At 45.8% G+C, this 14,048-nt stretch overlaps 1 protein-coding gene across 1 annotated transcript in view; it reads left to right on the forward strand.

Annotated features, from left to right (window-relative positions):
* Nucleotides 1-1,822: 1,822 nt before the first annotated feature.
* The window catches only part of itga11b (integrin, alpha 11b), a gene marked incomplete at both ends in the record, with an annotated part of 29,842 nt that continues 17,616 nt past the window's right edge, over nucleotides 1,823-14,048 (forward strand). Inside the window, 10 exons of the mRNA XM_084450783.1 lie at nucleotides 1,823-1,871; nucleotides 6,989-7,100; nucleotides 10,409-10,518; nucleotides 10,814-10,905; nucleotides 11,078-11,192; nucleotides 11,277-11,404; nucleotides 11,508-11,656; nucleotides 11,872-12,016; nucleotides 12,525-12,690; nucleotides 12,844-12,914. Coding sequence (XP_084306909.1) covers nucleotides 1,823-1,871; nucleotides 6,989-7,100; nucleotides 10,409-10,518; nucleotides 10,814-10,905; nucleotides 11,078-11,192; nucleotides 11,277-11,404; nucleotides 11,508-11,656; nucleotides 11,872-12,016; nucleotides 12,525-12,690; nucleotides 12,844-12,914 — 1,137 coding nt within the window. The remainder of the gene's footprint in view (nucleotides 1,872-6,988; nucleotides 7,101-10,408; nucleotides 10,519-10,813; nucleotides 10,906-11,077; nucleotides 11,193-11,276; nucleotides 11,405-11,507; nucleotides 11,657-11,871; nucleotides 12,017-12,524; nucleotides 12,691-12,843; nucleotides 12,915-14,048) is intronic.

The raw sequence follows: 14,048 nt of genomic DNA on the forward strand, positions 1-14,048 counted from the left end.
AAAATTCATTCACTCATTCATATGCATTTTTGGAAATATGGTTCCTCATAATGATGCTGAGAGATCACCCTAAAGTCACATCAAACAGAAATGAAGGCCCAGGTTGCCTTGTGCCTCCCTCCCTTCACGTGTCTGTTCCCAGTGTCCTTCTCATCTTTCTTGGATATAGTTTGTTGCCCCCTCCGGTCTGTTTTGCTCTATGTAGCCTACGGATGGGATGGTCTCCCCTAGCTGGTCCTCCGCCATCACATAGAGGAACAAAGTGAGGAACAAACCCTGTGGTTCATAACCAGCCTTGCTTTGATTTACTGCGTCTCTTAATGTTTGTGTTTCTCGAACCGGCTCCAGGCCCTGAATACAGTCCGAAACCACAGGCGCGTATTACGGTAACAAGTCATCAGCCTCCTCTTTCTCCTCCTCCTCCTCATCGCCTCATCGAGAATTATGTTGTTTTCCACAGAGTTTAATGTCACAGAGACACACTGCAGCTACACTTAATAGGTCTGCGACGAGCGAGTGCACTAATTGTCTCAAAGTTAGTCTACTATGCACACGCTTGATGATGTAGCCTACAAGGACGCACAAGACTTATAAAATAGTGTAAGATTCAATTCAAACGACTTCATATGTCCTCTGGGTGTTGTAAAGCGCTGCTGTCAGTAATGGGAATCATTTCCAGCGGTTCTTGCGAAAGATGGCATGAAGAAACGAGAGAGAAGAACAGTCGATCGTTCCTTATGCCGCGTTCCAGGCAACCCGTAACTTGTGTTTTTCCGACCTCAAACCCGTAACTTCCCACCCGTGAACTCGTACAGCTCGATGTACTACCAGTTGCCGGGTGGGAAGTTACGGGTTTGACTGCCATTCCAGAGCATTTTCACGTGTAGGAGGTAGGAAAAACACGAGTTACGGGTTGCCTGGAACGCACCATTAGGCCACGGCAGCGTCGGCTCGCGGCGCCAGTTGCTTTCATCATGGCGGTTGTCCCCGTGACGGGCAGTGCAGCCTCTTTCCCGGAAGGCGCAATCGTAAATACCTGACATCGCAGCGCTCCGGGCAGGGCCGTGTTCCGTACCTCCACATCTGGACCGGCTTCAGTCTCCTCTCCTCACCTCGGTCCGTTCAGTCCGTGAGGTCACACGACGAAAGGGAGGGGTTCACACCGCCGTTCCACAAGGTCCATTCCTGTGAAGGTGCGATGGCATTTAAAGTAGTTGAAGGAAAAATGCGCCACAGCTCTATAAAATCTCTTTAAAGACCCACATACCTCTGTCTTAATTTGGCACCTACTGACTGAGCTATTTTCAAAGGTTGCTGTCTCTATGCATACACACGTGTGTCATGGTGCATAGTTGTCAGTGTGGGGCTTGTGTCTAAGTGTCTGAGATCAATTGTTTTCCATGAGAAAATAATGTGTGTATGTAGGCTATAGGATACAGTATGTGCGCGAAGGCGTGTGTGAGTGAATGACATAATGTGACTGAGAGTGTGACATGCACATGTGATTGAGAGAGTGTGTGTGTGTGTGTGTGGGGGGAGGGGGGTGGGGGGGGGGGGTGTCGGAGCGTGCACGTGTGTGTCTTTAGAGGTGTTCAACAGATGCCGGTCCAGCTTGATTGGTGAGGTAACACTGGCCTCCGTCTGTTCAGCACCTTGGAGCCGCTGATCCTCAGTCAGTCAGTCAGTCTCCTCCTACTCCCCTCAGATATAGTAAAGCTGTGGAGCAGCCTTGGAGTCAATAGGAGCAGCAGCTCACAGAATGAGAACAGGGGCTCTGCCCACCAAAACACACACGCACACACACACACACACACACACACACATGGAATACTACTACGTTCTACTGCTGTGGACCTGCTGCCAGCTGCCTGGTGAGAATGAGTGAGTGAGTGAGCGAGCGAGCGTGCAAGCAAGCCAGTGATTTATATTGGGACTGATTTTAAAGAGTGCTGCAGAGTTTTTCAGTGTTTTGAGTTGTGCAGAGATTACGAAGGAACAATTCACTTGTTGTATAGCCTAACTTACATCAGGATTAGATAGGCTTGCAAGACAGACGGAGCTTGAAGCAGAAGTAGAAGTGTATGCCATGTGTTTGTGTATAACCTGACGACTCAGTAGAATTCTCTTGACTAGCTGACATCAGGTCATTCCTCTTCTCATATAGAGATAAGCACATAATGTTGCATGTTTTTTTATTTATTGTGTGCCCTCACTGGCAGAGTGAGATGCTTCCCTTTACAAAGTTGACATGTTTGGAAGACAAGTAATAAAAATAAAGCTTACAAAAAACAAGTAGATAATGGTCTTAAGCCATAAAACATATCTAGCCATCCCATGAATTGATACGGCACATGGAAGAGGGAATAAGTACACGTCTGTCCACCTTCTCTTCTCGAGCGTTTAGCACGTGAGACGAGCAGAGTTTGATGACACTGATCTGGCTCACCTTTTCAACATTAGTAAAACTGTGGCTCACCTAACTGTGGCTCCCGTTCAAACCCTCTAGTGGGATATTTCATGGAGGATGATGGTATTGTATCTGTTCTGAGTGATGCTCTCAAGAGCTTCCACGGAGAGTGAAGTGAGAGGTAAGCGGGCCCTTAGGGGCCAGTAGGATCTCCCTAGTTCCAGTAGGCAGGAGTGTAGCTCGACTGGGTCTACCTGCAGGTATGGTTGGTCTTCAGTGCCTTAACCTCATGTTTATTGGCATCTATTAGCCAATGTTAGGGCCCCCAGGGCGAAAATGGGAAATCCTGCCCACACATTTATTGAGTGAATACCTAATCAGTCACTCAGCAGCGGGCGCGGTGCTCGGCAGTGATGTGGTGTAGTGGGGGGGGGGGGGGGGGGGGGGGGGGTGTAGCGGCTCACTACTTTAAAAGACTGAAGCATTAGCTGAAATGTACTTAAGCCTATATGTTCAGTTGGAATGCTGAGTGATGGTGAAATAGTTATAACCTTGTTGTGCTGGAACCTGAAGATTGTCCACCTAAAGAATAGTCACCTCAGTTCTAGTGCTTTTTTTATTGTCCATTCTCTCCCTGTGCCTCCGCAGACAGCACTGCCTTAAAATGTCCCCTGTCCACGATGTGGACACGATAAATCCTAAGTCTTTTTAAACACTCCACAACTCATCACAACAACCCATGAGACAGATCCAATCAGCTGTCAAAGACTGCCTTATTCTTCACTATAAGGTTAGGGTTTGGGCACACTTAGCAGGAACTACCAGATGTGAGTTCTGACTGCTGGGGGAGAGAGGAGGCTGATTCTGAGAGGTGCAGATGTTGGATCAGAAATGGGAAAGTTCTGTTGACTTAGACTGGGGGGGGGGGGTTAGGGTAAGGGTTAGGGGGGGGGGGGGGCTGACATGAGAAGTTTGTCTATCTGGATTATCCTTCAATAATACATAGTTGAAACATGGACACTAAATATATATTGAATAATGATATTGATTCACCAAAGTAAATAACATTACCAGTATTAGCCAGGAGAGGGAGAGGCACGACAGATGTTTAGTTATCCAACTTCTTGGCTCAGGACAGCATTTCTAAAATAGGTGCATTCTTCAGTAGCGTCATCCTCATAGGCCGGCCTGGGTTCAAATAGCTTTAACCAACCAAATGTGGTCAAAGCGACCACACCAGTGACACCAATAGATACATTCTGTAGCCCTATTATTAGTGTGTCTTTGTCTTATCCATCTTTGGAAAGGTTATATCGTGTCAGTCGTTATCACAGCAAGTGTCCGGTGAGTGATGCTGTCTCTGCAGTCCTGTGTGTTCTGGCCTCCGTGTGTGAGGGACTGACAGTCTGGCTTTATTTATCCTGGCAACAGCAACAGCAGCAGGCTGGCCTCACGGAATCTGCCCCATTATTAGACGATATTAAGAAACTGGTCCTCTCTTTGGGCTTTCTCACTCTCGCTGTCTCTTTTTCTCCAACCTCCCTCTCTCCCTCCCCTTTCTGCCAAGCATTTATGTAAGAACTGATATGAAACTAAATATTTTATTTAAAAAAAATACAGATTTACAAGAGTAATTTGCATTCACAATGCTTAATTAAGCACTTCTCATTCAATCTTCAAACTGGGGTGCTAACTGTCAAACAGTCAAACAAGTCTTCATAATTTTTTTTATATAAACACAAAAAAAACCAAGGAATGATTATGAAACAGTCGGAAAAAAATCACGCAAATTCTTTCCAAAGCCAGAGAGGATAATCCAAATCCGTTGAAAAAATATACAAAGTTCCACAGATTGAAAGGCTTGCTATGTGGGAGTCAAGCCACAGCTTTTATAGACTTTCTCAGGTCCAATGTCTGGTCTGGATCTTAACGGAGGTGTCCTCCAAGTGCCAAGCCCCTCAGACAGCTCACAATTCCCTTCTCAGCCCTCCTCAAACAGAAGCAGATCTCCCATAGCTATTACCAGACAAATACGACCTCAGCGCATGACCGCATACAAATCATTTTTCCCCTCAACGTGTTCGTTCTGCAGCCAAGATGATCAGAGCTTCCTCTCTTGGCACCCACTCACTAGACATAGTCTCAGAGAAAGGTGTTGTCAAACTGAGTTGGCATTTGCACAGCTTGGTAGACAGTGAGGAATCTCCTGTTAGGTGCATACATCACATGGCAAACATTTCTCATTCCAGTCACTGTGTGTGGACCTTGGGCCAAGTTCATATCTTCAGCCACTAGTCTACAGCACCACTGCTGCCAAGTACTCGGATAGGAAAACTTCCGATCTCTTCCTCTACGCTAAAGGCTCGCTTCACCTCCCAAATTCCTACTGTCCAACTGTGTTGTGGAATGTCTCATGGAGAGTCAGTGAGGATCAAAACAAAAGCCGTGCCAGGTGTTTTGATTCCATAAGTGAACATCATGAGTTCTGAATTCAGAAAGTGTTTTTCATGAGACTCATATATTGTCTTGTTCCTGACAGACTGAGAAAAGGAGGCCAATGTCTGATTCAGTATGATTACTTTTAAAGCTGTTTTTAAATCTCTCTCTCTCTCTCTCTCTCTCTCTCTCTCTCTCTCTATCTCTCTCTCACACAGACACACACTCTCTCTCTCTTTCTTTCCCATCTCTCTCCTTTTAGAAGAGCCAAGACTGCTCATTTTCTGTTACTCAGCTCAGTGATGATACAATTTGTTCCTTTCGATAAATTCAGACTCAGACAGGGAGAGGGGACAGCTCAGTCACCTTTTCGCATTTTCATTAATCACTCTGCCTTTACATTCTGTGTAAATGTAAGAATCCATACCTTTTCATTTAGATTCCCATGCACTGCCAGGACAACTCCCAGTAAATCAGGTTAATAGTCTGAGAGGGGCAACATTAAGATTGAATTGCAGGAGACATTTTTTGAGGAAAGATTTTGAGGAAGTCAGATAGGAGAAAGTTTTCTCTGACCCTCTTTTTGTGCGTGGCTGTAAGCCAGCACACCTTGTATAGCATTGGTCCGGTTATCACTCCCTCCCTTACTCCGTCACTCTGGACAATGTTGGCCTGCATTTCTCTGTTGGCACCTCAAGAGGCAGTAGTCCCAGCCCACCAAAATCAAGAAGGACACCAAAATCAACCTGCCGATCTCCACTGCACAAGTAGAGTAGCGGTCACACAAGTAGAGTAGTGGTGAGAGCATTGGACTCCCACCCGGGAGACCGGGGTTCAAGACCCAGTGGGGATGACTTTATGGGACTATATCCCAAACCTCCACATGTTCATCCTTTCACTCCAACCTTTACCCCTTGCCTTATCGGTCAGATCCTGTCCCAACCCCAACTCTTATTCTAACCCCAACCCACACTAGGGACTGGACTGGAAGAAGGACACCAAAACCAACCCGCCGATCTCCACTGCAAAAGTAGAGTAGTGGTCAGAGCATTGGACTTCCACCCGGGAGACCGGGGTCAAGTGTCATCAGTGTAACTGCTTTAGCCACTGACCGCTACCATTAATGTTATGGAAGCTGCTGCTAATTGTTGTGAGCTCATGAGCTAACTGGCTATCTCGCTCTTATTGTGCTGGATTAGAATGGTAGCATTGGAACTGATGTGTCCAGGTGACAAGATCTTAATTTATCAGATATTATTTCATGTCATTTCAATTCACAGCTATTTCAGTGGCAAGACTAGCTTCCGTCCTACCAGTCCTGAACAGAAACAAGCCAGCCTCGCACAAAAGCCAGGCTTGACCTGGCCTGGTTTGCAGGAGGATGCCCTTGTCATCTGTTCCATCTCTTTCTGTTGTTCACTGTTTCCTGCACAGGAAATTAAACTTCAATAGTTATGTGACGTCGCCAATATGATACTCCTATTTTTGTCTTGCTTGGCAACATCAAAAAAGCGTTCCGATGCCTCCTTTCAAAAGACCTTTCCTGATAAATGTTCAGATTGGAAGCAGAGGGAAGCTGCTGTCTCAATGTGTGGGATGGGTTTGCCCATAGCTCAGAGCAGGAGAGAAGGAGCGGGATAAAGGAGAATTTGAGAGGAAAGGAGAGGCAACCTCTCTAGCTTCTACAGAATGCTCTGGTCTTTGATCAGCTTTCACAAGGGGTCGTCCTGTGTTTTCTTGCAATCGCTGTAATGAGTTAGCTGGTATATGGATTGGCGTGCCGCTGGCCTGATCACAACCACATGTTAATCAGCATTTCTCCCCCACTGATTGCTGGAGGTCTGGTCCCAGTTCCGTCAGAAGTATACGCTAATCTTTGTGTGCGGTGAGTATCTCACACAGGCGTGGTCATGGAAGTGTTCTAAATACTTTTAGACCTGCTGGGGCCACCTCTGGCTGTCAGAATCAGACTAACTTTAAGGCGATGCTTGGGCCTCCATACTCTTTCCTCTGTGCCACCACTGCAGTTGATAATCCAGTTGGTCATCCAGTTGAGACCTCAAAGTGAGGTTGTGTGACAGTTTTGTAATTACGCTAATGTTGTGTACTTGATTAAGTTTATCCAATGTGCTGTGTATATTTCAGGTCTGCAGCACTGCTTCAATTTCGACACAAAGAAGTACAAGATCATTGAGGGCTCCAAGGACGCCCAATTTGGTTACACAGTGCAACAGCATGAGGCAGGAGGGCATAAGTGGTAAGATCTCTCTCCCTCTCTCCCACTCTGCTCTTAAATCCCCCCAACCTTTTCACGTTTCTTGTACTTGTACACTCATTGTCACATTTGATTTCTCTTCTCTACTTAGACCTTTACTCATTGCAGAGATATGCTCACCATGGCCCAGAGTTTTAGATGTATGTATTGGAAAGTGGCTCATAGAGATTCATCCAGGAAACTTTAGTGCAGTCCTCTTGCATTTAGTGCTAGTGAATCCTTTATTTGGATAGGAGAGGTCCCTAGCAGGATATCAACAGGTTTTCCTTCTCACTCTCAACTGACATGCAGCTGTCTCTATCAACTTCACACAGAGCAATTGCCTGGAGCTTAGATGTTTCTCATTAGTATAGTATATTTCATAAGTGGAACATACTGTACCGTCAGAACTTGGGTCATCTTTCCTCAAAATTCAGTTCTCAGATTGGGTATAAGGTGCCCAGGGGGCTGCTATCCAAAGGCTAATAGCTTTTCAGTGCTCATCACATTTTCACACACACACACACACACACACACACACACACACACACACACACACACACACACACAGACACACACACACACACACACACACACACACACACACACACACACAGACTGTTGTATTGGTCTTTGGCTGCTCTTGCCGTCTGCTGTCAAGAGTAATATGAGCCTAGCCTGCCAGACACAGATGACATCTCTCAACTTGATGTGTCTCATCAAGCCAGTTTCCATGGTGAATGCACATTGTCCAATTCTTCGATACCAATCATACTGTAGGTGAATTTCTGAAAAGGAGCATCATTTGAACCAATTCCAGCTGGGCTTTTTGTTTTACTATTATCATGTATTGATAATAGTCATTAGGTTGAGTTTTTGGCAAGGGCCTTTGCCGAGAATCTATTTATCATTATGCCAGGTGCCACTGCCTCGCATTCCGGGTCTCTTCCTGTTTTCAAACTGGAAGTCTCTCAGCCGTGATGAGTATCTTGCGGTCTTTCAGGATCGCAAAGTATTTCAGCCTTTGAAGTCTTTGGTAAATAAGCGGAAAATACCGGTGCGTTCGTCTAGCAACCTGTTCGTTTGCCTCCCGAGGCCACTGATGGCTCTGGAAAGTATGTGTTGTGGTTTCTTATTCCCAAGCCTCCCTCTGTGCATCCCATCACTGGCCGATTAGGAGAAAAACAAACTGAGCAAACGATCGTTACTTCACAACCAGAGCCTCTGCTCCAGAGCCTGGAGAGATTGAGTACTCACTTTATGACGTATGAAAAATATGTGGAGTAGAGCTAGCCTAGCGCATATGAAACATATTCAATGCTTGACATATATATGGACCCTGATAAACGAGGAGGAAAATATATAGGCCTATATAAGATAGTTTCCTGAAGACAATTAACGTACCTCTAGAGAATTTAGGCTTACAGTATATCAGCACATCCTTACCTTAAGAGTCTTTCCTCTTGGTTGTCATGAATGAATAGTTGTTATTCAAAAGGATCATTTCCATTTACTGTAGCGTTGCTTTGCCTTGTCATGTCTCATGCTGAGTGACACGTGGGTTGCCGCCTCCTCCTGTGTTAACTGCTAGTTCAGATGAGACGCCAAAGGCAGCAGACGAAGCTTCGGTATGTGTAACGGTGTCTGACCTCTTAACCTGCACGCACTGGTCAAAGGCAAAGCCACACTGAGAGGTGACAGATGTTCGCAGTGCTGTGTCAATCCATTTGTTTGGACTGTGGATTTTTTCTTTTGATCTCTCTGTGTGTTTTTTTTTCCGTGACTGATAGTGTTTTGTCTGCTGGTGTGTTTGCGTTTCATCTCTCTGTAAAGAACAAGGCCTGGACTACAGTATAGACAACACAGTCTCACACTTAAAGGTCTTCAAAGCATACTGCACTTACTGCACTTTTAGCCTCTGTGTGTAGCGTAACCGTCTGGGATTAGTTACTGTGCACTCACACAGCGAGTGACTTGGGGGACGAGAGCGGCCGGCTGCCATTCATTCTCAATGGAAGCTGGCGACAGGGCGACGGACACCTCGGCGGCAGCGAGCGACGCGATACCAGCGATCTGAGCGTAGATTTGAAGTTGGGCAGAGTTCAACTTTATGCAAATTAGCAGTGACATTGCCGAAGCAGCAACCAATAGCAGATCAGGTTACCTCAGAATGACAGTAGAATACATCTTCGATAATGTGAGTGACACATGAATGACCTGCCCACCCGGCGTCTGCAGCTCTTGGCTGTCGGGGACTACTGTCGCCCTAGTCGCTCGCTGTCTGAGTCTAGAGTTAGAATACTGAAACTGAAACTATGAATTTTGCAGATTACTTTTCGATGTGTCCAAATATCATTGTGAAAGCATGTTGAAAATTGATACTGTTCTGTATGTGTGAATAACAGACCAGTCAAACCAATTATTCCATTAGAATAAGGAAATTAAAGCATGTGGCAGTATGTGACAACACGTGACAACAAGTGACAGAATCAAAAGTGAGGATGAGTCAAATTAAAATTAAAATCCAAACGTCCAGACATCGTTTTACCAGCTCCAAGCAACGCTGCTGATGGAGCCACAGGGTTTTGGCTCACCCAGGCCCAGCTGACCCCGGAAAGAAAACAGAGCCATGACCTCTCCCTCGCTGTGTGTGGAGGAATGCCGATTCACACACACAGATCCATTCTGCATGGTTGAGGTTTGGGATGTGGTTTATCACACTCCTCCTAAACCCATTTGATATGAATGTGAAATACATGACCATATTGGGGGTGAGTGGGCTTCACTATGGCATCTCTCCCCAAAATGTGACTCAGGCATTTCACATAGATGTACACAGGCCCTATGCCGCTGTGTTTACCCCAGTTAGAGCTACTCCCGTCTAAAACTCTCACAACTAGGTTCTGACTTTAACAGGCTGATAGTCTTAGCAGGTCCACTGAGTGCTGGCCTGGATTCAGCGCTGGATGACGAAGCTCCGTCTCTGGCCGTCAGTGTATGAACTTCCACAGCAGAGTAGGCGCCAAGAGACCATCTTGCTATATTATAATAGCTGCCACATTGATAGTAAAATCTGGAGGTTGGAAGGGCAATCTGTAAAATGGCCCACAAGGTTCTCACAAATTAAGGGATATTTCAACACACACACACACACACACACAGACACACACACACACACACACACTCTCTCTCTCTCTCTCTCTCTCTCACACACACCCACATTTTCTGTCTGTTCTGTTCTTCCTTTTGTCACAGAGGAAAAAAGATTAGTCCTAATCCATATTCTGTTTTCTGTCATTCTGTCATTCTAGGCTCTTAGTTGGAGCTCCATTTGAAACCAGTGGCCAACACCAGACTGGGGATGTGTACAAATGCCCAATGGACACCAGCGCCAGCACCAACTGCTCCAGACTCAATCTAGGTATGATTTCATACGTTACTGATTCCCCTGACACAAACCACACCACAGCGCTCTCTCCAGAACCTGTTTCTCCTGGGACAGGGAGATCAGGTATCCATTCAGATGAGAAACACCTAAATCATGTGATGTAGATTGAGATCTCACAATGGTGAAATTTTCAATTCATGCAGAAGAAATTCAGTGCCTGGATAATTATGTCAGGAGTGTTGTTTGGCTTGGTGTATAGTTAATCATCTGTACATTAAAACAGCACTACTGTATCAACGAATTGTCTACTTTCATTGGTTCCTTCAAGGAAAGGTATCTCTCAACAATGTGTCGGAGCGCAAGGACAAAATGAGACTGGGAATGACGCTGGCCTCCAACCCCAAGGACAACAGCTTTGTGGTACGTGACAGGAGATCTGATCAGCATCGGATCATGTGTTATCAGTCTTCAATATGCCCTTGTGTATATATATATATATATCATACTCATATCTCATCATATCTCAAATCCTTCAGGACTGGCTGTCCTCTATAAAGAGTTGAGTGTGGTTTGTGATGGCTTTCTACCACAGGCTTGTGGCCCTCTGTGGTCGTACGAGTGTGGGACCTCCTACTACAGCACAGGCATCTGCTCCAGGGTCAGCAGCAGCTTCAAGTTCTCCCGCACTATTGCACCAGCTTTCCAAAGTAAAGACACTTCCGTTCACACTCTCTCACAAATACCTCATCCAACGTGGCATTCTCCAAATTCCCCACTGTTTTTCCTCACAGGGTGCGAGACATATATGGACATAGTGATCGTCCTGGATGGATCCAACTCCATATACCCCTGGTACGAAGTGCAGGACTTTCTCATCAACATTCTGCAGAAGTTCTATGTCGGGCCAGGTCAGATCCAGGTGTGTTCCGGGGAATCAATACGATTTTGATGACAGAAAGTATGTAATCTCTCAGGTGGATCGGTTGGGTGCATCTCACTGAGGTTGTGCATCTTCTGCGCAGGTTGGAGTGGTGCAGTATGGTTCCAGGGTGGTCCATGAGTTTAACCTGAATGACTATCGCAGCGTGGAGGAGGTAGTAGAAGCAGCCAGGAGCATCGACCAGCGAGGAGGGGAGGAGACGCGCACGGCGCTAGGAATCAGTGTGGCACGGTATGAACGGCAATGTGTGGAACACATCTGTCAGCATCTTCTCTTTACCTTTCTCTCTCATCTCCCAGAATAATTTCTTTCTGCCAAAAAAGGGAAGTTTGAAGTTTGAAGTAGCTGCTAATGCCTGATGGATGCTTCCAGTTTCCAATGAGTCATACTTTCCTGTCGAGCGTAATTGCCTGGGACTTGCTGAAAAAATATCCACGTGTCCTCAGATCTGAGGCGTTCAAACGCGGCGGCCGAAAGGGAGCCAAGAAAGTGATGATTGTTATTACTGATGGTGAGTCCCACGACAGTCCAGACCTGCAGAGGGTCGTGGAGGACAGCGAGAGGGACAACATCACCATGTACGCCATCGCGGTGAGTTCATCCTTGCTGTTTATCACGTCCCCTGTTCTTCTAGGACTTTTGCAGCTTCCTGCGTTCTCTGTGCTTTTTCCTTCCACATCCTTGGCTATATCCCAGATAGCAAGCGGATCTGGGCCATATACAGGCCAGATCTGGCCCTTGTGGCTTAGTTCTGGCCCATATATGGCCCAGAATCATTACACATCCGCTTACGCTACTGTATTTTCATATCCCGTGCTAGCATTGATTATCCATGACCAGGGCCGGCGGAAGGCGGTTGGGGGGGGTCTTAGCGGACAATTCCGATTGTCGGGAGATGTGTTGAGCGTGGGGGGCGGGGGGTTGCTAGCAGAGATTTGTGCGCCCCTAGTGCCTTGGTGCCCTAGGCAATTGCCTTGTATGCCAAGTGCATGCGCCGCCCCTGTCCATGACATTTCCAGAGCCGGTGCCTTATATCAATGTTCTATGTCATTTCCAGATCCTTCTTTGTTGTCTTTTACATTTCATGTCGTGTCCCCAGGTCTTGGGCTACTATAATCGGCGTGGTATAAACCCTGAAGCCTTCCTGAAGGAGATCAAATTCATAGCCAGCGACCCTGACGAGAAACACTTCTTCAACGTGACGGATGAGTCAGCGCTGAAGGACATAGTGGATGCTCTGGGGGAGAGAATCTACAGTCTGGAGGGTACGTTAGCTTTAACGGCCGCTGCTCTTATATCACACAGGATGATTGAGTAAGACTGTGATGTCCAGCCAAACTCTCCATCGCATAGTGTACCGTTACCATACGTCTGTATTGCTATGACTTGCCTTTTTTCTTCTTTGCCGCTCTCTACAGGGACAAATACAAATGGGACAGCATTCGGCCTGCAGATGTCTCAGGCAGGGTTCTCCTCACATATAGTGGAGGTAAGTATCTAGTGATGCACCAGTGCTGGCCATCAGCCTGGACAGGCATCTATCTCTCTCATCAATCCAAACTGCTTCCTCTTTCCATACATTCTTGGAAGAGGTAGTGATTTGGCCTGTTTCCTGTCCTGGTGATCCTGCACATTGAAAAGTTAATTTAGAGCAGCCATTGTGAACCGGTGGGCCGCACAGGTGGTCCGCAGAGCGCCATCAAGTGGGCTGTGGAGGCAGTGGTAGCCCACTGCCAAATGGAAAAAAATAAAATAAGTTTGGTTATTTACAAAGTTATATATATATATATATATATATATATATATATATATATATATATATATATATATATATAAAACAATCCCCCAAAAAATGGATGATTGATGATGTACTTGTGCTCAGTGTAAGGAGCTCAGGCACAAAGTGTGTTTGAAAAGTATTGTTTTAATTAACATGGAGGATATGGTTCTGTGGATACTGGAGACAGCACAACCCTCGCTGGGAAAAATAACATATTCATACCTCACATTGTTGGATTCCTGGGACACGGCAATTTGAGAATGTTAGGAAGATAACGTTGTGGAAAATTCTTTTTTGCTCAGGAGTTTAAGAGGAAAAGCAGTCAAGAGAGAGCAGATGGTTTTGTTGAATGCAGAACTTGCCACAAAAACACACATAGACCTGTGCACGCTTACATATACACCCACACACACACACACACACACACACACACACACACACACACACACACACACACACAAACATACATTTACACATACACATACCTGCACATAAAAGGAAAGTAAGACAAAAACTCTGGGCAATAGAAACTTATTGAACTCAGGGATACCCTAAAAATGCAGTTTTACTCTCTCTGTAGATTGATATCTTAATAACTTTTATTGGGAAAGTCGGAACCGCAATAAAACTAATATGGAAATTGTCTGACATTGCTACAGCAGTAATAAGACATGAGTTATAAGGCTTCCCTACTGCATAACAAATTCCAGCCCTTAGGCATGTCTCCAGGTATCAGTTTTACACCTCATCTAATTTCCGCCTGTATTCCCATCTGTCTTACTTCCTGTTCCTCTTTGTCCATCACAAGCACACCATTCCCCCGTTGATACCAGGTAGCAAAAC

The sequence above is a fragment of the Borostomias antarcticus genome (genome assembly GCF_949987555.1).
Source record: "Borostomias antarcticus genome assembly, chromosome: 16".
Taxonomy (NCBI): domain Eukaryota; kingdom Metazoa; phylum Chordata; class Actinopteri; order Stomiiformes; family Stomiidae; genus Borostomias; species Borostomias antarcticus.